The 23,663-nt window shown below is 36.7% G+C and overlaps 3 protein-coding genes across 6 annotated transcripts; 2 read left to right on the forward strand and 1 right to left on the reverse strand.

Moving 5' to 3' along the window:
* Window positions 1-195: 195 nt before the first annotated feature.
* tm9sf1 (transmembrane 9 superfamily member 1) lies at window positions 196-9,477 on the reverse strand. Of its 4 annotated transcripts, none has more exons than XM_028434817.1 (10): window positions 9,397-9,477; window positions 9,104-9,280; window positions 7,472-7,668; window positions 5,561-5,692; window positions 5,272-5,394; window positions 3,910-4,265; window positions 3,573-3,727; window positions 2,591-2,776; window positions 2,240-2,513; window positions 196-1,159 (listed from the first exon to the last, which is right to left on the reverse strand). In XM_028434817.1, exons 3-10 carry the CDS (start codon window positions 7,631-7,633, stop codon window positions 766-768), a joined length of 1,782 nt encoding a protein of 593 aa, XP_028290618.1. In that variant the 5' UTR covers window positions 7,634-7,668; window positions 9,104-9,280; window positions 9,397-9,477; the 3' UTR covers window positions 196-765. The 4 variants fall into 4 exon arrangements, with proteins under 4 accessions (XP_028290618.1, XP_028290620.1, XP_028290617.1 ...); XM_028434819.1 differs by having other exon boundaries at window positions 9,104-9,307; window positions 9,397-9,469; XM_028434816.1 differs by having other exon boundaries at window positions 9,104-9,470.
* Window positions 9,478-9,621: 144 nt separating this feature from the next.
* Window positions 9,622-16,157, forward strand: fen1 (flap structure-specific endonuclease 1). Its single transcript, XM_028434830.1, has 12 exons — window positions 9,622-9,692; window positions 10,612-10,706; window positions 10,887-10,989; window positions 11,312-11,414; window positions 11,487-11,550; window positions 11,668-11,777; window positions 12,696-12,832; window positions 13,089-13,155; window positions 14,478-14,609; window positions 14,681-14,832; window positions 15,751-15,865; window positions 15,958-16,157. The coding sequence occupies exons 2-12, from the start codon at window positions 10,625-10,627 to the stop codon at window positions 16,033-16,035; spliced, it is 1,143 nt and encodes a 380-aa protein (XP_028290631.1). The 5' UTR covers window positions 9,622-9,692; window positions 10,612-10,624; the 3' UTR covers window positions 16,036-16,157.
* A 2,665-nt stretch (window positions 16,158-18,822) lies between these two features.
* On the forward strand, window positions 18,823-23,292 carry LOC114454575 (B-cell receptor CD22-like). Its single transcript, XM_028435131.1, has 7 exons — window positions 18,823-18,998; window positions 19,212-19,595; window positions 21,242-21,544; window positions 21,628-21,888; window positions 21,984-22,056; window positions 22,881-22,920; window positions 23,068-23,292. The coding sequence occupies exons 1-7, from the start codon at window positions 18,923-18,925 to the stop codon at window positions 23,290-23,292; spliced, it is 1,362 nt and encodes a 453-aa protein (XP_028290932.1). The 5' UTR covers window positions 18,823-18,922.
* The last annotated feature ends 371 nt before the right edge of the window (window positions 23,293-23,663 follow it).

A 23,663-nucleotide genomic window follows, 5' to 3' on the forward strand; every position in this document is an offset into this window, starting at 1 on the left:
ATTAAGAAAAACTAACAAATATTTCCTATAAAAACTTCTAGTCAATTCAGAAAAATACAAAAAAAAGTACTTGCATCATAGAAGCAGAAGGAACGCTAAAACTTTTGAAGCTTTTGTTTCCAAACTTAAAAAAATTAAGAGTGCAATGAACGAAAAAGGATGAGTTTTTCTTGAGGCAGAAAAAAAATAAACAAATGGGTTTGCAGGATTGTATTAAAATGCTTTTTTTTTTTTTTTTTTTTACTGAAAAGACTATTTACATCAAAAACAAATCAATAGTGACCATAACGTACCATACAAAAGGACCACTCATCATCACCAATGTTTCTCCACTGTGGGGCGTTCAGGTGCTCAACAGGGCCAGTGCACAGCATGAGGATACACACTGCCTTCCTCAATGTGTGTGTGTGATGAATGTGATGAATACCTCCTGAATGACGCTACAGTGGAGAAACAGATGCTACCAACACCTTCCATCCATTCACTCATACACCATTCCATCCACACCCAAAGTTAAATCCCTTTGTACCTAAATATCCTTGTTTTTCCCCATTAAACCCATTATAATCTGACCATTCTGATTCATTCCCACAATCACAGTTGGTCAAGTCTTCATATTAACTCTTCATAATAAAGTCAAAGGCCCCTATTTCCTCCCATTGATCACAATGGGAGATCTGATGTGTGACTGAAAGCAAGCGAGCAGATTGACGGTTGTCCTTGTGTGATATGGACGTGTTTGTGTAAAGCGGTGGCTGACCCAGTCTAGTCCATCTTGAGGCTGCGGTAGATGTAGCGAATAAATGCCAGCGACGCCCAGAAGGACACGCTACCCAGCATGAAGGAGAACACCAGCGCCGTGAGCAGCGAGTAGCCGAAGAACTCCGTGCTCTGCACCAGCCCGCTCATGGACGAGCGGTTCTGGTAGTAGAACACGGAGTAGACGAAGATGAAGATGCCGGTGGATCCCGTGCTCAGGACGCTGCGCCACCACCAACGGTAGTCCTCGCCGGACAGGAGGAAGTAGGTGAGAGCCACGGAGATGCAGGCGCCGACTGAGAGCAGGATGGCGTAGACGCACAGCAGGATGCCGTACAGCGTGTAGTGCTCTCTGCCCCAAACTGTGGCAAAGATGTAGTAGAGCTCCACTGAGATGGCACTGCAGGCAACAAAGGCACAGATCTTTTAATCTTCTTATCCTGTACGCACGTGGTTCTCAACAAAAAACAAATCCCCTTTTAATAAAATCACAGCGTCGGGAGATCCCAAGCGTTACGTCCTTAATCTCACTGTGTATATTGGACGGTGATAATGAGTTACCAAGCAAAGGATGTACACAGGCAACATTAGAGTAGCTAAGTGGTTCTAGGGGTCCTCAGGTGAAGATGAAAGCATTTGAGCAAATCTCCTGTTTTAAATAGACGGTGTGGCTGATGTATTTGTTTCTCGGTTTTGCAAATTAAAAAAACAACCCATCCATGCCTGGAAGACCTTTTTGTGTCCACGTGAGCAACAATTATTACAGCTGTCCTGATTAAAAAAGGAAAAAAACAACAGAAAAGCCCAATTCGGCCCGCAGGAAAAAAAAATCTGTAGTATCTACAATATTTTTAGGAGCTTGCAGTTTTTCTTTGTTTATATCACATGAATGCAGTCAATTTTAATTGCAAATTGTGGAAAGAACTCTCAATTTTTCCACAAATCTTGTAATTTCTTACAAAATTTTCACAAAATTAAAAAAAGTCTCTGCCTGTTATACACGCTTTGGCCAATAGGTGGTGGTGTGGACACAGTCATTATGATGTTAAATATTTTATCAAATTAAATGGCGCTGGTTTATTACTAATAAATTAGCTATTTTTGTGTAAAAGTTTGTGGGAATAAGTGTAGGGTAAAAAAAACCCAAAAGGAGTAAAAAGATTATTTAAAAAATTAAGTACTGGCAGTTTTTTTTCTCTACAGAAAGTCTTTGACAGTGACTTTTAGGTGAAGATCTAGGGCACAATTTATGTTAAAATTGTTCTTTTTCCCTCCTAAAATCTGCAGCCCACTTCAGTTAAAACTGTATTTGGCCCTTTAATTTGGCCCCTGAACTAAAATGAGTTTGACATCTCTGTTGTAGGGGATCAAAATCGCAGCGTAGGGGCCCCCTACGCTCAGCAGCGATGGCTAGAACCCTGATAGTGTTTTCCCTCGTGTATGCCTAAGGGCATCCTTTCCATGTTGGACACCAGCTCACCTGAAGGGCAGGAAGCCTCCGATGGCCATGTGCACCACGGCGTGTTTGTACCACGGCTGTGTGGGGATCTGCCGCGGGATGTTGCGAGTGCGGCACGGAGCCTGGAAGCTGCCGGCTCGGTTTTTCCCCACGATGCCTCCGATGACAGTGAGGGGGAAGCCCACCAGAAGCCACGCCCCCAGCAGGAGGAACACGGTGGTGGCCGGCAGCGCCTGCGTGGAGCCGCTGTACCAGTGCACCGAGTTCACCACGCTCCAGGTGAAGAACAGAGGAGCTGCGGCGACAAAGGAAGAAACATTTATCTTTATTTCTAACTGATCAAGACGTCTTCCAAATTCCGGCTCAACTCACCGGAGAAAAGAGATGACGTGAGGATTATGTTCCACACCCAGCGCTTCCCGTTGATCTGCGTGTAGAAGCTGCAAGAGACGAAGCCCGACACGCAGCTGGTCAGAGCGTAGAGAACGATGGCTGCAGAGTTGATGGCGCCATGACGGTGCACGTTGAACATTCCCAGCAAGGCCATGAGGATGATCGCTGAGAAAGAGGGTTAAACCAAGCAGCCAGTCAACATTAGCATGATTGTAGCTGTAGCCATCTGTCTAACTTATGGTGCATGTTAGCAGATAACTGTGCTGATATTTAGCATTAGCTTTTATGTGTAAAAAGAAATGTCTCACATTGGCATAATTCACTATTCTCAGTATAAAGCAACCTTGTTTAGTACTTTCAGCATTAGCCTTAAATAAAGGAATGTTCATCTTTAAAACTGTTGGAATTTTTTAATTTTAACTTCTTATTTTAAACTTCATTATTGATTTATTTTTTTGCCCTTTAACTGATATTATGTAATTACTTCATATTCCTTCAATGATAAATTTATTCTAATATGTAAATTGTAGATTATAGCATTAAAAAAGAACTCTCTTGGTATTTGTTGCTGCTGTAATGACAAAATTTCATCAATGTGGTACTAATAAATGTATTTTAGCCTTTTATTAAAAATAAACCATATATTTATTAGACTCAAGTGCAGATAATTCAGAAACAAATTTTTTTTTTTTTTTTAAACTTTTTATTTTATGATTTTTCGAAGTTCAACATACATCAAAACAAAGACAAAAATAAATAAGTAAATAAATAAATACAGTCTGTGGGGTACTACAAAATAAAACCACAATTTGAAATTAGCTTTATAATGAGTCCACTTGATCCAACATTTTTTAAATTTACTAACTTTCAATCTCAGATGAAAGGTCATTTTTTCCATCACATAAATGGAAAAAAGAAACAAATATTAGTAGCTAAATATTACTGTTGAGCCGATGCTCACCTGTGGCGAGTGTTAGGAATTGCGCTCCGACTCCCAGGATGGCACACAGGAGGCTCTTCATTGGAGGAAACCTGAAGACGTCGGTGTGTATGATTTTCCAGCCGTTGTCTCCTTGGTCGATGTCGTCACACGTGCCGTCCTCTTCCACGTTGTACCTGAAACATGTTCATATTAATGTTAAAACAGGTGGTGATCGTAGGGATGGAAATCTTCACTTACACACTTACATATGATCTTTTACTTATTTATTCATACGTTTAAATTTGCAATCTGAGCATATTAGGAGCATGAAGTAATAACTGTAAAAAAAAAAGAGGTGCAAACGCCCAAAACTCACCTGGCGAAATCATTCTTCAGCACCCGCATGAGGATAATGATGACAAAGCCCAGCAGCAGCACAACCAGCACCAGTGAGTTGATGATAGAAAGCCAGTGGATCTCCAGCGTTTTGGGAAAGAAGGAGTGATCGCGGAGACGCTCGGCTCTGCGGGCGTGAGGCAGTGAGGACTCGAACCAGCGCACGCTGTAGGTGTGCGTCACCATCAAACTACCTCCGCCCACCTTGACTCCGCCCATGGCACCCGCCCCCTCCTCTAAAGGAACAGGCTTCACGTCCTTCACAGAAACGTTGGCGAAGATCACAGAGTCGCCGTTGTACTCTATGTTGAAATCCAGGTGTGTCCATAAACCCACCTGCAGTAACAAGGAGAGAAGAGTGTGTGTGTGTGTATATGTGTGCGCGTGTGTTTGACCTGAAATCTTTGAAATGTACTCATTAGAATATCTATGCCTAACAAAACATTATCATGCACTATATTAATTTTATTGCTTTTTAAAAATGGGACTACTTTACAGTTTTAGAGCCTGTGTTCCGCCATCTTGAAATCACGTGATTGATGATGTCACATGGCCCCACTGCCTGTAAACATCCCATTGTTTTCTACTGGAGTGAAGCATTCAGCCTGATTTTTAGATCATTTAGCAACATTTTCAAACAAAATGACAACTTGTGCTGCTTTCGGTTGCTCTAAAAAAAAAAAAACAGAAAATGTTAAAGATGCCGATGTAACCCTTTTTTGTTTACCAAAAGAGAATAAAAACAGTTGTGACAAAAACAAAACCTTTGAATGCACAGGGCGACAGTTCCAACTCTGCGGTTTTGTAGCAGACAATGAAGCAGCGAAGAAGAGCTCTCCTAAGGGACCTTTACTTTCCCTTAAACAGTGCTCTGACAGGCTCTGGTGGCTGAAGTTAGCGAAAAATCACAGACTGTTGAATGACTTCCACCCAAAGGGACTTCTGTTTAAGGGAGAGAGTAATTATCCCTTAGGAGAGCTCTTCTTCTCTGCTTCATTGTCTACTACCAAAGTACAGAGTTGGAACTGTTGTCCCCTGCAGTTACAGATTATTTTTGGGTCACAACAGTTTTTATCCTCTTTCGATCAAAGGCTTCACTCTAATTGAAAACAATAGGATGTTTACTGGTAAATGGGGCCGTGTGACATCATCAATCACGTGATTTCAAGATGGTGGAAGACAGGCTCTTAAACTTTAAAGTAGTCCCATTTTTAAAAGGCAATAAAAGGAATATGGTCCATATTAATGCGTTTTGTTAGGCATAGATCTTCTAATAAGGACATTTCAAAGGTTTTAGGCCACATTTGTAAAGTAACAGTGTACAAGACAGGTCAGGGCTCACTTTGTGGCTGTGAGGAAGGAAGCCACTCTCCTCAATGTATCCCACAAAGCCCCAGATGGGAATATCATCCAGGACGAATTCAAAGTAGTAGAGACTCTCGATGGCCTCGCGGAGCTCGTCCACCTGATGAACACAGATGGAAAACCACAGAATACCATAAAAAAATTATAAAATAAATGCAAAAGTTATATATAAAAAAACATTTTAAATAAATAAATCAAACTGACGAATAAATTTACTAAGATATTCAACTATCTGAATAAAATAATCAAAAATGAAGTTAAATGACCTGTTTCTCTGACAGCGTAAGATGACACAGCGTTTTCTTCTCCATGTTCTCCTTGAACCGGATTTGATACAAAGACTCGGCCATGCGGTCTCCATCCAGCACTTCTCCCAGAGTCAGAGACTTATGGTGGACCTGAGGGAGAAGATCAGAGGAAATTCATCTCAGGAACAAAAGCATTATTAGATACCCCAATATGGGTAGAGAACATACTAACTGTACGTCTTCCAAGATTATGTCCCGAACAGATGTTGTAGCTGTCAATCAAACTGAGAATAAACGCTATTTTCAGCATAAAAAGACAGTCCATTCCAACAAGGAAACAAAATGTACTGAAAACAAATCTGGAAAGATAAAGAATATATTTTAAAAAAAAAAAAGGAAAAACAAAGGGGGTAAAAAAAAAAAAAAAACCCATAACAAACCCACATTGTTCATTAACAGAAAAAATTGACATTTAAAAAAAGAAAAAAAAAACATGTCTTCACACCTGGGATCAGATTTAATGTGCAATAATCTAGTGTTAGTGTTTCTAAAATTAGAAATATGGTACTGTTATTCTGGGATTGACTAACTTTAAAAAAAAATGACCAATAAGTAACAGGTAGGGCTGCACAATTAGTCAAATTTTAATCAAATAAATTAACCTCATAATTAAATCTAAAACGCGGGCTTTGCTGTAATAATGTTAACATTCTTGGGTTCCAAAGCTTCATTTTACACTAAAACTGTACACATAGTTTGTTTAAGTATTGCACTAAAAATACAGATTTCTCAGTAACATGATAAGTAATTGTGATTATTCTTGATCAATGTTATAATCCCGATTATAATTTTGGCCCTAATTGTGCAGCCCTGGTAACAGGTAAACTCTAATCCATCTGTGCTTTTGTGTTTTGATTTGGTTCTTCTTTTAGGCATTATTTTCAAGATTTGAGTCGTCTTATTTGTTAATCATTTCTGTGCGTCTGTCATACACATCTATTATGTACAGACAATAGATGGCTATGCTCAGGGTGTGTAAATCTCAGAGCGGGGCTGAGTCTTTAAAACCAGAAACACTCCTCACACTTTTTAAAGCCGAGCTGAAGTGGAAACACCACATCCCAACACAGTGAGTCACACATCCAACTCTCAACAGAAGTCAAAGCTTTAACTAACTGATGGATTTATGTTGTATTGATAGATTAAATTAAAGTATTAGAAAACGTTGAATTTTCCAACATGTTTGAGTGCTTTTAATCTGACGAGAAACTATTTTTTAACTGTGAAAAACTGTGTCACTTCACTATTATTTAACTTCCAAAAATTCAAGAAACATAAAAAAAAAGAAAAGTAGAGTATCTTTTTTTTAGATAAAATTTAAAAAATGACTTTAAAAAGTAATAAAAACAAAAAATTAAGATTTTTTATATAAATTCAGATGTATTCTTTTTTTTTTGGGGGGGGGGGGGTTATTAAAACAATAATAATACCCCCCTATCCATTATCCCACCCTGACTCCCTCTCCCCTGTTCCTTTCCCCCTTACTAAGGTGTAACACTGCCCTCTCTTTTTATATCCTCCCTTTAATAAAGTTGTTTTTAGGGAGGGCTGGTTTTGGTCAAAATTATGCAATAAAATAATTGTATTTAACTGCAATAATAAAACATGCATAGCTGTCATGAAAAGATTGCACTACATGTAGTGTTGACCTTAGACAGCATGTCCAGACAAGGTCAAGAAAAAACTAAAAAACAATAATAATTTAAAATGACTAATCGTACATAAGCTCTTTTTTGTGAAAACAATATTTACAAAAAACAATAAAGAAACTTTAAAAGGAAAGGACAAATTACAATTAATTTAATGTGAGCTGCAGTATTGATTGAGAACTATTTTTTCTGTTATAAAATGTAAAAAACACAGACTCACCTTCTCAGGCCTGCACACAGGCAGCGTGTAGAAGTGATACGTCTCCTGGGGATTATGATAAGGCCCCACTTTGTTGACATAAAGAGTCACGTTGTCTCCAGGCTTGTAGCCCAGAGCACAGCCTGAAAACAAGCCAAGGATGAGGACGCAGAGCAGCACCATCGTCCTCCCTCAGACTTCCGCTGGTGTCCTGTTCCCTGTTGCAGAAACAGACGCATCATCAGGTCACAGAGGACGGCCTGTCCTGAGATTTGAGATCATAACTCTGGTTTCAAACTGGGAATTGGCCTCAGCCAGGATAAATGAATGATCCAGTAGGTTAAAAGTAAAGGCTTTAAGACTGATTTTTCGCACTGAACAGTTTGATCACACAGCTCTTGTTGTATTTGGCTACATGGGGAGTTGGACTAAATAAGCTCTGCTACTGTTCAAAAAGTGATCAGTGATGCTTTTTGTAGCAAAATTACCTACTTGTGACGCTGGTTTCTAAAGAGTGTACATCACACATTACATGCAGCACAGAGCAGAAACACAATAAACTTAACCAGTAGAATGAAGTTCTAAAATCTTTGTCTTTTTAGGGCTTTTCAAATGATGCAGAATGTAGTGACATATGTATTGATGAACAATATTTAAAGTAGGGCTGGGCAATATGGACAAAAACTCTTATCTCAATATTTTATATTGTAGATATATATATAGATATACAATATAAATCTCGATCATTTATATTCAAATAACGTCTAACCAGAAAGACTGATGAAAAATGCCACAGGCACATTTATTAACAACCAGCTGCATAATATGTGTCATTTTTGGCTTTTTCCCCACTAAGAGACAGCACATGTGAGTGAGTTCTGTAGTGTGGCTTGTTTAGGTAAAGGTCTGGGTTAGGATGCACTCAGTAATTCATCTAACTACTCCTAAAACAAGTATTTTAATACAAAATAAGCTATAAAATAAAAATATATTGTTATCGGCGATATTATAATTTGCTATATCGCCAAAACAGAAATCTCGATACATCTTGAATCTCGATATATTGCCCAGGCCAAAGTGTTGTATTGTTAAACAACATGTAGAGGTTTACACATTAGTAGCTTTTTAAGTCAATGTTAAATTTCTAATAACTTCTCAAAACAGCAAAAACAAAAAAACATTAGTACTTGAGGATCCTAACTCTCACTTGAAATTTAAAGCAACATCAGTCGTAGCAACAAAGTTGAGCATTACTCATTCAATCACACTACGTTTATCAATTTATTACAGCTGATCAAAACCAATATCAGCTCACATTACCTCTCAAATACACAGTTATTGAACTGTGTACAGTGGTAATCCATAACATTATGACTATGGAGGCGTTGAGTCTGATTTTATCAATGAACGTATTGAGTTTGTATGTGATTATCTTTATTATGTCAGGTTTAAAATCAAATATTTATCGAAATTTAACAGAACAGGGTTAGATATAACTTTACATGTCTACACACTCATTTATTAAAAAAAATAAGCCGTTTAATGATCAAATATTGTATTATGAGTGACATTAATATTATACATGATAAATAAATCAATTGATCTCAAACAGGTTTGTTTTTTAATACTTGTGTGTAGATCAGGAAGCTTTACCAGCCTCAAACAGCAGCAAATCCACTTAAACCGAGTCAGTCCGGGTCCAGGATCCGGACCTACTCCTCTGTGGTTCTGGTCTGAGGTCAGTAAGAGGGTTTCATGGTGGAAACCATCGGCGCTTCCATCACAACCACTTTCTTACTCTTCCTAATGGCAGCGTCGCTCCACGTCAGCCTATAAATACAGACACCCACAGCACGACTTAAAACACACCCGCAGCCTCAATGTTAACTCACAGACGCTTCGGCATCAAAACGACACATCGTTTGGAAACACAAACGTCTACTTACACCATCTAAATCATCATTTTAAAGGTTTAAAACGCGCAGTGAAGCCACTTTGTTGTCCTTCCGCTGAAACCGGATTTCCTTCAATCTTAACGAGCCAATCAGATGCCATTCTCGGGACCGCGTATTAATGACAGACCAAAACAGCCAAACCTGCACAATCGATGCGTGAGTTTCAAGTCATTTTAATGATCGAATTGCTCGATAGTTGATAAGTAATGCCTTAAGTTTGGTTTCCCGCGGAACAGGCGCACAGGTCTTGGCGCCAGGGAAGCAAAGCCGCATCATAGCGTAAATATGTGAGTCTAACATCATTAATTTAACCTAATATACACAATTTTAACACATACTGCAGTTTTAGGTGGAAGGTGCTATTATTCATGTTTATATTGTTTACGTTTTACACCGTAACTAAACATCGGTTGGAGCGCTAGCTGTGTTTTGCATCACACCAGACTTCACTCAGAAATGCTCAAGCTTTGATATTTAAAGACAAAATTCATACATACTACTTCCAGACGTGCATTACACTTCAAATAGCGAGATCATTTTTTGTTCGGCGTGTATTAATTGCACTACAGTGAACAATTTCAGCGTGTTTTCTTTTGTTTGCTCATTTATTAGCTGCTCGGTGGATGCTGCTAATGATCACAAATAACATGGCATTAAAATATATTCGATGTGAAGAGATCTAATCATAACTTCCCAGCTGTTACAAAAATAGACTTAAACAAGAGAAAGCGGATTTATAACCAGTTTAAATTGTCTGCTCAAAGACTTTAATTCAAAACGAGGTAAAACACATTTAATAGTGACATTTATTAGTCAATCTAATCATGTCTGGCAAAGTGAATAGATGTTAATACATTTATAGTGACACTTAAGTTATATTAAACTGCTTGTATTCTTTTGTACAGTAACTTGCTGAATGTTAAAAGGAAGTTGTGTGGGTTTTTTTGTTGTTTTTTTTATTTTATTTATTTTTTATTAAAGTAGATCGGTATTGCTAGATAGGCTAACATTGGGATTTTATGATCAGGTTTTGGTACCAAAAATAAAAATTCTGAGTTAAGATCATGTTGAGTTGCAGGGTTTGGATAGAAAAAGGTTGGTGGCTGGATGACATGAACAGCAGCCTGTAAATGTTAGACATACTTTTTTATTTTATTTGATGTTTGTTAGCTTCTTTTTTTTTTTTTTTTTTTTACTTTTTTCCAGATTTGTCTCGACCATGGGAATAAACGGACTGGCTAAGCTGATCGCTGACCAAGCTCCTGGTTCCATCAAGGAGCAAGAAATCAAGAACTACTTTGGTGTGTGCGCCACTGATTTGTTAATTCACAAGTGAATCATGTCACCAAATATAGAAATGTGCATCAGATCAATGTTTCTGCCACTGGAGTAATTACGTTTTTAAGAAAAAGCTGAAAGTTAAAGCTATAAAATGGTGTTTTTTTTTTTTTACAATATAACAATCAAATCTGTGTTTTCAGGCAGGAAAATTGCCATCGATGCCTCCATGTGCATCTACCAGTTCCTGATCGCTGTGCGGCAGGATGGAAATGTTTTGCAGAATGAAGATGGAGAAACGACCAGGTACTCTCTCCGTGACAAACGGCACAATGGGATGACCTTTTATATAATAATGTTAATTCTGCACCAACAATGGCACAATAATTAAAAAGTAAAGCAGTAGTTGCAGGTATTCATACATCCAAGACCTTGCCTGGCAAATTCTGTGAATAAATACACATCTCTATGTTATTTGAAGGGATTGTGTGGTATTATTTGTGATACATTGCATGGTTTTAGAAAAATAAAGTGTTCTTTTGACAATTTACGATTGAAAATGACTGCAATGATAGAATAACGAGCAGAATAAAGTAATCACACCTTTGGTTCGCTAACTTTTCCACAGCCATCTAATGGGAATGTTCTACCGCACCATCCGCATGTTGGAACATGGCATCAAACCCGTTTACGTGTTTGACGGGAAGCCGCCACAACTAAAATCAGGAGAGGTACGTACAAGTGAGAGAAGTCTCACATAAGATGCTTTTAGTGAACAGCCAATGTTTTCATTATGTCTCCAGCTTGAAAAGAGAGGCGAGAGGAGAGCAGAGGCTGAGAAGCTGCTCGTTGAAGCTCAAGAAAAAGGTAAAACACATCAGTTATTCACATTAAAACCTCCCTGTATGTTGGACTCGTGTATCTGGAACCTTCTGTGATTATCTCTCTGTGTCGATTAAAACTGTATCCGTTTGTGTTTTCCAGGGGAGCAAGAAAATATCGACAAATTCACCAAACGTCTGGTCAAAGTCACCAAAAACCACAATGACGAGTGTAAGAAGCTTCTGGATCTGATGGGGGTTCCTTACATCGAGGTGAGATCGTCTGTTTTTCACTTCAACCAACAAGAGAAAGTTTTCAGATTTCTGTTTCTGAGTAGTTCATTTGGGTAATAGTTGGAGTTTCCAAATAACCTATAAAAGTGAATCTATTTCTCAGAAGAGAAATAGATGAAGTAGTTAAAAAAAAAAAGTTGATTGTATTTAAGATATTTTTTAAAATTTCAGATTGTTGCACCTTTGTAATTCCTTTGACTTAAAAAACTGATTAACTAAAGAAAACCATTAGTCAATGTTTGTTTTATTTTTATTGTGTTTTGATATCTGTTCTGTTTTATATTTATTAATAGAGATGTAAGGATATATCCTAATTCAGCTAAAAATTGATGCATATAAGAGGGGATTAAAATCGATACAGCACAGTATGTGCGTCAATACTCTGCTTAAACAATAGACTGATTTAGTGGCGCTTGATTAGACGTTACTCTCTTGGTTCACACACATACATATCTTAAGAAAAAAAATGTGAATTCCAAGCCAGGAACATAATCAAAGTTTTCTTACATTTTTATTTGATATGTTTTTAAAAAAGTCTATATTTTTGTTTAACTTTGCATGGTGGTAAAATAAGAAATGTGTAGTTTATAAGTTCACACAGTTAGTAAGAAGGTTATAAGAAGAAAATATTGTAAAAATTCTTGACAATTTAAATAAAGACTAAAACCTGTATTTTGATTTAAAAAAAAAAAAGAAAAAAGATCCTTATGTATTCAAATTGAAAGGGATTAAGTGCATCATTACATTCCATTGTTTTGATTGATTGAGTGTATCCTTACACCCCTATTTATTAACAATTACATTTTTTTAGGTTGACTTTCAGGTTCATGGAACCAGGTGTTGTTTTTTTTCTCCCTTTAAGTCAATTTAAGTCTTTAAACAAAGTCTGTATCTCAGGCTCCCTGTGAGGCCGAGGCCAGCTGTGCCGCTCTGGTTAAAGCTGGGAAGGTTTTCGCCACGGCAACGGAAGATATGGACGGCTTGACTTTTGGGACCAGCGTTCTGCTGAGACACCTCACAGCCAGCGAAGCCAAGTAAGCGTCGGATCGCTTTGTCAAACAAATAATGTGATAAAGACAGAGTTTAGTTGAGTTGTTTAAAAAAAAAAATATGTCACACCTCAGGAGACGTGTTCAAAAAATGCGAAATTACAAACTTTATATTCCTATTATGCATATTTGTCAGCCATAACATTATGACCACTACACTTGAAGTCAAGGTTGCTGATTGTCATTGTCATGGCGACTCTAAATCACACTTGCCGTGTTTTTTTTTTTTTTTTTTTTGCAGGAAACTCCCGATTCAGGAGTTTCACTTCAGTCGCATCCTAGAGAACATCGGCCTCACCAACGAACAGGTACTGCATGTTCAAAATAACTTTACAGACAATAATAACGGGAACATGTGGCACTGGTCACTGAACAGTTTCCTTATACCTCACCTGAAGAGCTCCCATTAAAATTAAGTTTGTTGGAAATATGAAACAACCACTGCACAGACATTTTTCATTTGTAGAAATTTCATTAATTTCAGTTCCTTTCCGCACAATTAAACAGCTGTACATCAAATTTACATTATCATATTAATTAGCTAATTAGAGTTAATATTAGAAAAATCACACAAGTTTTTTAGTTTTTTTTACTTTCTCTGCTTTAATGTTAAAACATTTTTTCATTTTTAATGGGTTTGTTTTCAAAGTCAAAATTGGGTTCAAAATCTTTTTTTTTTCTTCTAAAATTATCGGTCATAAAAGTAAAAAGAAAAGACAAATCAGTTTGCCACTAATATTTAGATCAGTGTTTCTCAAATGGGGGTACGCAGTGGCATTACTGGGGGTACTTGAGCTACAGAGAGAAATTAACAAATAAAAACATTAATAATGTTCATTTAGAATGTTGATTTTTAGTTAAAAATAGTCAGTCTCAGTCCCACACCAGGTAGGAGATGACTGGAAATGATGAAAACTATATATATATATAATAAAGAGGCAATAAATACAGCTTAATTCTACTTATTTACAAAATGAGATTCTTTAAAATATGTGGTTACTATATCACTCATTCATTCCATCATTATGCTCTACTAGTGCAGTGCCCATAGGAAGCATATATTGCTATAGAAAAGTGGGAAGTTAAGTAGCTTTTTTATGGTTTACATAGGAGCTTTAATTCCGAATAAAAGTTAAATCCTCTTTAAACTGACCTTGTAAACACTCAATTCTTAATGCAAATTTAATTCCGAATTACACACACACGATTTTTTATTATTATTATTCGCCATAGTTACAAATGTTGCTCACTGAGGACACCTGCTGGTAAATATTTATGGGGTGTTTTTTTTTTTAGGAAAAATCTGACAGAACAAATCAGAAAAGTGCAATAAAACGGCCCTTGAGCTCGGGACCCCGACTCGGGAACTCGGGCAAGCACCCCGAGTCAGTCGGAATGACGTTTTGACAAAATGGCAACGCCCAAATTGGAGAAAGGGGGGTACATAAGCCAAAAAAAAACTGAGAACCACTGATTGAGATTCTTCACCTGATGTTGACCATCTACAAACGGATATAGGATAATAAACAAACTGATGATATGAGGATAGAAACACAGTTAAAGACGGACTGGGTTGTGAAACTTACAAGTGGATAAAGTCTAAAAAGCATCTTGTCGTTTCCTCCCTCAGTTCATCGACCTGTGCATCCTGCTGGGCTGCGACTACTGCGGCACCATCAAAGGCATCGGCCCTAAGAGAGCCATCGACCTGATCAAACAGCACGGCAGCATCGAGGAGATCCTGGAAAACATCGACACCAACGTAAGGCTACCGTTGGTCACCATCACACCTTAGGTTCTGGTTCTGATTCTATTCCTGTGCTGTTTGAGCAGAAACACCCGCCCCCCGAGGACTGGCTGTACAAAGAAGCACGGAAGTTGTTTTTGGAGCCGGAGGTGGTGGATTGCACTTCAGTGGATTTAAAGTGGAGAGAGCCGGACGAGGAGGGACTGATCCAGTTTATGTGTGCTGAGAAACAGTTCAGGTACCTCGAGGAAGAAAACTGACATTAGCAGGAATAAGGTGTCATGAAGGCTGTCATTAAGTGTTGGAGCTATGTTGTTATTTTTTGGGTTAAGTGGAGGGATCTAGTGGGGTTAGGGGCAGGGTTGGGGTCAATTTGATTTGACAGGAGGAGCAGTAGTTGTAGTCTGTAGCACCAACCTGGTTTGTTTGTTTATTTATTTCTGTACATTTTGGTTTCTTCGTGTAATTGCCATGAAAATGCTTTAAAAAAAAAATTGTCAATTATAATTTAACGCTAAACTGGGGAACCATTCTACACTTTTATGTACAGTTCTACACATATGTAGTTAACAATTAATAAAATCTGTTTCATATCAAGCTTTCCCACATTTTACCATTAAAAAAAAAACATTGAAATCGAGTGTTATACTGACACAAAAAGGCTCAGATGCCCACAACCAAAAATATTAAAATGACCTATAATTTCATTGATTAGGAAGCCTAACGATATTTGTTTTTAGTGTATTTTACAGCTGATTTGGGACCATTTATCGTAAAAGATGCAAACAAAAAGCTAACACAAGAGGAAGGTTAACTTTTATTAGGTTAATCTCAATAATTGTGATTAATTATAATTGAACTTTGAATGTAAATGTTTTTCTGGGGATAAAAAAACAATTGTAGTTGGGAAAAAATGCTGGTCACTGTAATCGTAATTTAATTGTAATTGAAAACGTAATTGTCAGGGTAACAAACAACACTTAATGACAGCCTTCATGACAGATTATTCATGCTAATGACAGGTGTCATGCCATAGTAATATCAGCCATTTTGTATAAAAGTTCAAGTAAAATGTTACCAAAATCTCTGATCTGTCGTGAGTGAATACACTCATATTTAGTGGAGTTTTGTAGTTATTATTTTGTGTTCTGTGCAGCGAGGACAGGATGCGCAACGGATGTAAGAAGATAATGAAAAGCCGACAGGGAAGCACGCAGGGTCGACTGGATTCCTTCTTCTCTGTGACAGGATCGCTGTCCTCCAAGAGGAAGGTAAATAGTCAGAAAATAAACGTTTCAAACCAGTAAATCTCGTTAGTATAGTGGTCCCCTAATATCTTAATGCTGTCTTCCGTCTCTTCCAGGAACCAGAAGTCAAAGGATCTGCGAAGAAGAAGCAGAAAACTGGAGCCGCAGCAGGAAAATTCAAGAAGGGCAAATAAACCTCAATCATTTCTGGAGACGAGATGAAACTGTGGACTTTTGTGTGTCTATTCAGTTCAAAGACACAATAAAGTTAAATGTTTTAATGAAGTGTATTGCAAATAAAACATCTGTAAAGAAACTCACGAGTGGCCTGTAACTCTATCTGTGAAAGCTGGATCTGTATTCACCTGCAAATCTTATTTCACCTGCTTGGTGATGCTGATTCATCATAAAGCTGTCATGATAACGACTGACCAAAAAATAAATCCAATATTAAGAATATATAGATAAATTATGAAAAAACTATAGAAAATAAATAAAGCCAATAATGGAAATAAACATGAATCCTGAAACTGAACTATAATGATATTTATAATTACTAACGGAAAACTGCCAACAGTAGAAATAGAAAATAGTGCAATAAATGATTAAAATAGTAAAATAAACAGAAACAATAACTTCTATTGACCAGATGGTGAGAGTTCTTCAGGTTCCAAATATGGACCAGTTTCATCTCAAGTAGGTTGTAGATTATTAGGTGGAAAAATACATAATTTCAACATTGTGTCGTAGTTTGCACTTCCACGTGTAAATGATATGTAAATTATTTAAGGCACACACAATATTCAACAAGTGAAATGTTTTTGATTTTGTGACCAGTTTTTATTAATGTATGTAGAGGAAATTCTGTGAACTTATTTGAGGAAAATGACAGGGAGATAGTTCTTTCGATTGTAAATGACGTCATGCAATATAAGCAGGGGGAAAATGAGCAAATATTGTGCAGTTTAATTGAATTTATGTATTTGGAGGGATGGATTTATCTACAACTGAATTAGTTGGTAATTGAAACAGTAATTGAGGTTTTCCCTGTCTTTTTTCATTTTTCTGTGGGCCAAATTGAAAGCTTCAAATGGCCGGATTTGGCCCCTGAGTCTTGAGTGTATCTCAGTTTAATATTATATATACATAAATATTCACATAAAGCACAAAATGAGGAATGGACAACTGTGTTAAGCCAGAGAAGTGGTATAAATGGGAATGTGAGACATTGTGAAAGTGTTACAGTAAATTCACACTGACCTAAGGATCAACCAGTGGGCAAAAGAAGACAGGAAAGAGCTAGCGTTAGCTGGGGCTTCTATTTTATACTGCGAGCACTCACACAGGTGCTCCCAATCAGCAATCAAGCCAATTTGGCCACACCCCCAAAACCTGCAGAAGAGAATTACTGTAGAACAGGCACAACAAATAACACACAAAGGTCTCATAACCGTAATCATGTTTTTAATATAATACTGTGATTATTATTAATATAAAAACATAATTTATTTAGTTGAGTTTTATATATATATATATATATATATTTATAAATTTACTTGAATATTTAAGACACTGCTGTTTCTTCTTCTTCTTCTTCTTCTTCTTCTTCTTCTTCTTCTTCTTCTTCTTCTTCTTCTTCTTCTTCTTTTAGTTTTCTGGCTGATTGCAACCATAACTTCAGAGGAGCATATCGCCACCTACTGTATCAGAGTTATGCTATCATGGGCTCTACATCTACTTTATTTCACTAGTAGCCTAATAAGTATAGTATAGTATAGTATATATACCTATATTCTATTAAACAGTCCTGTGTCCTTAAAATATTTAATCACTGCTCCGTATGTGCCTCTAACTCTCACTGTTCCTAGTATATCCTCTATTTTCCCTTTCTTCCTTCTCTTTTTGATCTTATACATTAGCTCTTGTCTCTCTTTTTTTATACTTTTACAAGATAGTATTATATGTTTTACATTTTCAGTGACTTTGCGTTCCTCACATACATCTGACTGATGTTTACCTATCAACGCCAGTGTTTTATTTAATCCTGTATGATCAAACCGTAATCTAGTTTTGTTTGACTTCTGCATATTATTCTATATTATATATCCTACCATTATGATCACTATCCCATCTAATTTGCCATTTCCTCAGGGTTTCTTTTTTTACAACTACTTTTATTTCCCCTTTTCCAAATGGTACATTCATTATTTGTGTTTTTCTTGTTACTTCCTTATACTGTCGACCACATCATTTCCTTCCACTCCAACATGAGCTGGTACCCAGCAGAACTTTACCTCTATTTCAAGCATTCGTCGTTGAATTTCTAACATTAAATGTGGTTATGAGGATGCAAAAGGACAGGTTTTATCTTATTTGGAGCAAATGGATCATAATTATTACCCCAAAAAGTCAATCTAAGTTTAATTTGTAATTGCGTTGGGTATAACTATGGTAAGTTTTAATTTGTATGTGTTGTCTGTGGGTATGCATGTTGATACAGTATATAAAAAAACTATGTACACTTTTCTTTTTATTTTCCTTTATTTAAATATATTATTTTTGAAACCTACATAGAAGAGAGGGAGATGATGTATGTATTCTCTGTTTTTCCAGTTTTATTTTATTTTATTTATTGATTTTTTTTATTTCTCTCTGAGTTTTGTTTTAAGAAAGAGGACTCGTAAAGACCACAGGCATCTATTTTTACCTTATTATTTTATCTGCCAAATTGTGTTGTATGCCACCCTAAAAAACAAAAAAAGAAAACCCGCATAGTTAACTTAAAACAGTAAAGACTTAAGCAGAGGAATGATCGCTACATCAGCTTTTACTTTAAATACGTTTTTTTGAGAGTATGATTGCGTAGATTTTAAAATGTTGAAATAGGGCTATTTTCGTCAGAGGATGTACAGAAAGTTCCTGCTTCTCTGCATTAATCATGTGTTGCTGCCTCGCAGTTCACTCTGCTTTCTTCTACTGCGAGGACTTCATATCGTCTATGGTCAAGGAAAACAGAAAATGATCAAATCTGTGACTTTTATTTAAAGGAAACTTTAGATATTGATGATGGAATGATGAAGGATGTTGAAGTCAAGAGAGAAATTATCTGAGAAAATGTTGAAAAGTAACCTGTTGGTGCTCGTCCTTTTTGCTTCAGGTGAGCTATGTGAGAATGTTTGACTGAAAAATTATGAAATGTGTTGGTATTCACTATGAATATCTGTACTGATCATACTGTATATCAGGTAACACTGAATGTTTTGTTCGATTATTCTAGTTTACAAAACAAATTTTAGTGAGAAACAACTGTTGTTTTCATCAAAATGGCTTCATTATTAAAAACCAACTTCTATTTATTTATTGTTTAAAGACATGATGCTGGATCCTTGTCCAGACCACGTGGCTCTTTTCATCACTGCACCGCGCAAACTGGAAGCACTGGGAGGATCGTGCTTGCAAATCCCATGCAACTTCCAACCCAAAGAAGAGCAGTCATTCAACAACAACACAGATGTTTACGGAGCGTGGATTAAACACGACAGCAGGGTTGGCCATGGAGAAAACGTAGTTTTTAACAGCAGTTGGAGAGTACAAGTTTATCCCATGAAGATGACTGGAAACCTGAGGGAGAACAACTGCACTACTCTGTTCACAGTGATAAATCAAACACACTCAGACACTTTTAACTTTAGATTCAGTAACTGGCCTTTTAGAGCAACAGCTTCCTGTAATTCAACTCAAATTACAGTCAGAGGTAAAAGCTTTTAATGTTTATTTCTAACTTTTTTATTTTTAAAATGTTTTGGAATTATTTCACATGCACAATTGTTGAATTTAATAACAAAAAATAAGAAATTGACAAAATACCATCACACAACTCAAAGAAATGTGCAGACAATTTAAAACTATATATATATATATACATATACAGTATATATATATATATATATATATATATATATATATATATATATATATATATATATATATATATACGTGATCAAGCAAATTAATTTCATGCTGAAAAATATAGTTGACAAATATTAAACATACACGCTTTAGCATTTAATATTAGCATTAGCCTAGCATTAACAGTAGCCTAGCATTAGCGTTAACCAGCATTAGCATTTGCTAGATTTAGCCTAGCATTAGCATTAGCCGAGCATTAGCCTAGCATTAGCAGTAGCCTAGCTTTAGCTAGCATTAGCTAGCATTAGCCTAGCTGTAACTACCCAATCCTTTCAGATCCTTTCAACGCATGCGCGGAACGCGTCTCCATCCTTTTGGCCTATTTTACGACAGTTCAAGTACTATTTAAAAGGTTTAAACCCTGCTATCTAAAAATAATTAGAAATATATGTTTTGAGTGAATTCCAATTTATTTTGGTTTTTATCTTATATTCTGTTTGGTTTTTGATTGTAAATGTTGTGTATTATGTTTTTATCTGTTTTTTTTATATAAACAATTAAAAACACCACAAAACAGTCACATATTTAAATGTGTACTATTCAAATATTTAACAAACGTCATATGGTCGGTTTACATTCAAATATCACGTCCCAACAGCTCTGCGAGTGAAGGAAGTGACGTAGTCTACGTGCATACATTGAAATGATCTGAAAGGATCCGGTCAGTGACAAGATTAGGTAGTGACATTAGCATTAGCCTTAACATTAGCTAACATTAACTAGCATTAACATTGACCTAGCATTAGCATTAGCTAGATTTAGCTTAGCATTAACATTATCGGTAGCCTAGCATTAGCATTCACTAGATTTAGTCTAGCATTAGCATTAGCATTACCATTAGCTAGCATTAGCATTAACATAGTATTAGCGAAGCCAATGAACCCTCCGTAAAATAATGCAGAAGATATGCTGAAAATTGATGAAACAGGTTGAAGGATCTGAAACAATCTAAATAAAATTGCAAAAAAAAGCTAAAGAATGTTGAAAAATATTGAAATGGTTTGAAGTTAGTGAAAGTTAGTTAGTGAAGTTAGTTACTGAAAGTGATTAACATGTTAAAGGTTGAATAGTTTAAAATGTTGAAAAGTTATTTAAAGAGTAGTAAGTGGCGTAAGGAGGAAGATTAATAACTATAATAAGGAGATGAATAATTATAATAAAGTATATGGATAACAATCCTCACTAATGATAACAAAATCTCCAAGTCGCCTACACTACAAGTCAAGTGGGAAAACGGATGGAATTACAATCTGCCTTGAACACGGAGTATTTTATTTTGAAAATAAACCAGATATTTTATTCTGTCTACTTTGACTTAATGTCTATTGAACCAAATTAGACTCTGTAGGGTCAGACTGAGTGTTTGTAAAATCTGTAATGTTCATGGTTTTGTCCCGTTTGGTGTAAAATGTGTGTGATGTGAAACCACAGAGACTCCATGGAAGCCTACACTTGAGATCCCAGGAGATCTGAAGGAGAATGACTCTGTCTCCGTGAGCTGCTCAGCTCTCACTCCCTGTCCACACTCACCTCCTCAACTCACCTGGAGCCTCCAACAGCTCGCTGTCAGCCACACGAAGGAAAACCACGACCGAACGTTATCCACTAAGATCCAGGAGAACATCACCCTCTCAGACCAACACGATGGACTGAACATCAGCTGCTCCGCCTCGTACCTTGTGGGTGGAGGAAGAATGAAGACATCAGAGGCTGCAATGACTCTCAGTGTTTCCTGTGAGTCGTCCTGTCTGCTCGTCCTGCTTCACAATGTAAGTAATGGTGATTAAAGTTAAACCTGCTCCTGCTTTGATCCTCAGATGCTCCTAAAGACACGTCAGCGTCCATCAGTCCATCAGCTTTGGTGTCAGCAGGTAGCTGGGTCAACCTGACGTGCTCCAGCAGAGCCAAGCCTGCAGTCAGCAGCTTCAGCTGGTTCAGGATCAGCCAAGGTAGAGCCATCAGAGAGTCTGAAGGACACTTGTACAGCTTCAACGTGAGCCAAGGAGGAGTTTATTACTGTGTGGCCACCAATAATCTGGGTAACCAGACATCCCAGCACATCTATCTGTCTGTCCACGGTAAACATACTTCACTCATCAAGAAAAAAGCAAATATGTGGCATTATGGTTCAATTTCTAAAACCAAATATGGATTTCTGTTTGTTTGTATTCAGGAAGCTCACTGGGAGCCATTATTGGAGGAATCACTGCAACCTTCATACTCATCTGTACAATTTTAATCTTTTGGTAAACACCTTTGGTTTATTTGGAGACTGGTTCCCCTTCAAATTAACAGCGAAACTCACACTCAATAATACATTTCATTAGAATCGAGCAGTGAGCATTTAGACATGATAGTGTGTGAATCCAGTGTAGATCAGGGGTGTCATACTCATTTTAGTTCAGGGGCCAAATACGGAGCTGTTTGATTTCAAGTGGGACACAGATTTTTTTGCGGGAAAACCAGTCATTTCAACCTTATTGTGCCCTAATTTGCACTTCTACGTATACGTAAAATACAAAATATGTAAGAAACTGGCAATATCCAAGCAATAAATGATAGAAATCAGCCCAAACAGGATTTTGTGACCAATTTCTATTCAATTAAGGGAAATATTATGTAATAATTTCAGGAAAAACTAAAGGATTTTGTAAGATTTTTCAACTGTATAACATTAAAAACGACTGCAATCGTGTGATATTATCACCGGGCCATGAGTTTGACACAAGTGGTTTAGATAGTTGATGTATTTGTATAGAGGGAGATTTGTGTCTTTAACATTCAATCAAAAAAAAAAAAAAAAAACGATTTGAAAAATCACTTTGATCAGCAAAAACATTTTCAAAGAAAAAAAAAAGTGTTCAAATGCTATTACTGCATTTGAACACTTTTTTCTTCTTTAATTGAAAATATTTATTTTTGATTGTAAAGGTTTTTTGATTGAATAATAAAGACACAAATCCACCTCCATATATTCCTGTCTGATGTGTTTTAAATAATTCCAAGAATATGAATCAACTATTCATATTCTGGTTTATTTGGTCTGATTTTATTGTTTTTTTCCCCCCAGGTGGTTAAAGTCAACACGGCGAACACCTCAAAACACGCAGGTGAGAAAGCTAAGCTGTGCAGGATAGGCTTTGTTTTTAAGTTTATCTAAACACAAAAAGACACCTTCACACAACTAAAAACAGTTATGTTCATCACTGTCTTCATGTACTTCCTAGTTTTTCCATGTGTGTTCCATTTTCCAACAGACTGTTGTTCTTCAAGACCCATCGAGAGCCGCGCAAACAGAAGAAATCCATTATGGAGAGATAGATTTCACCAAAATGAGACCTAAGTCATTATTAGACTCAAGCCACAGATTGCAGCAGCAGGACGTTGTATATTCACAGGTCAGAGTGAATAAAACTGGAATGTGCTCAGCTCAGATCAGAGACACCTCAGAGTGTATTTATGGCCAAGTGAAGAATAAATGACTGTAAACCAAGACATTTTGTGACCTGTAAACTATTTCTATGGCAATATCTCTGAGTCACAAGAACTGTTGTTTTTAATATATGACTTTGATTTTCACTTCTGAGTTTATTTTGTAAATTTTGTAGTTAAAAAAAAAAAAAAAGTGGTGAAGTTTGATTGAAAAAAATAAATAAAATGCACGTCGGAGACTGATAATGTTATGCACTAATAAACCATACAGTTATGACAAGATGTGACCAAAATTGTCTTACTTTCTTTTGGGTAAAGTATAAAACAAGTCAAAAGTGTGGACACACCCATGGACTAATGGGTGGGTGAGTTCCACATTTAGCCCCTTTCAACATCCACAATTAATGTTTACAAATTCAAC

This window comes from Gouania willdenowi, chromosome 20 (genome assembly GCF_900634775.1).
Source record: "Gouania willdenowi chromosome 20, fGouWil2.1, whole genome shotgun sequence".
In the NCBI taxonomy this organism is placed as follows: Eukaryota; Metazoa; Chordata; class Actinopteri; order Blenniiformes; family Gobiesocidae; genus Gouania; species Gouania willdenowi.

What these genes read in the sequence shown, in the direction of transcription:
- tm9sf1 (XM_028434817.1), bottom strand. Translation starts at nt 7,633, where the DNA reads ATGGTGCTGCTCTGCGTCCTCATCCTTGGCTTGTTTTCAGGCTGTGCT. An exon ending in TTACGCTGTCAGAGAAACAG is followed by an intron (nt 5,395 to 5,560) that starts GTCATTTAACTT and finishes TGTGTTCATCAG; the next exon opens with GTGGACGAGCTCCGCGAGGC. An exon ending in CACGTCATCTCTTTTCTCCG is followed by an intron (nt 2,514 to 2,590) that starts GTGAGTTGAGCC and finishes TTGTCGCCGCAG; the next exon opens with CTCCTCTGTTCTTCACCTGG.
- LOC114454575 (XM_028435131.1), top strand. Translation starts at nt 18,923, where the DNA reads ATGTTGAAGTCAAGAGAGAAATTATCTGAGAAAATGTTGAAAAGTAAC. An exon ending in GCTCGTCCTTTTTGCTTCAG is followed by an intron (nt 18,999 to 19,211) that starts GTGAGCTATGTG and finishes TATTGTTTAAAG; the next exon opens with ACATGATGCTGGATCCTTGT. An exon ending in GAACACCTCAAAACACGCAG is followed by an intron (nt 22,921 to 23,067) that starts GTGAGAAAGCTA and finishes ATTTTCCAACAG; the next exon opens with ACTGTTGTTCTTCAAGACCC.
- fen1 (XM_028434830.1), top strand. Translation starts at nt 10,625, where the DNA reads ATGGGAATAAACGGACTGGCTAAGCTGATCGCTGACCAAGCTCCTGGT. An exon ending in GAAGATGGAGAAACGACCAG is followed by an intron (nt 10,990 to 11,311) that starts GTACTCTCTCCG and finishes ACTTTTCCACAG; the next exon opens with CCATCTAATGGGAATGTTCT. An exon ending in CGCTGTCCTCCAAGAGGAAG is followed by an intron (nt 15,866 to 15,957) that starts GTAAATAGTCAG and finishes CGTCTCTTCCAG; the next exon opens with GAACCAGAAGTCAAAGGATC.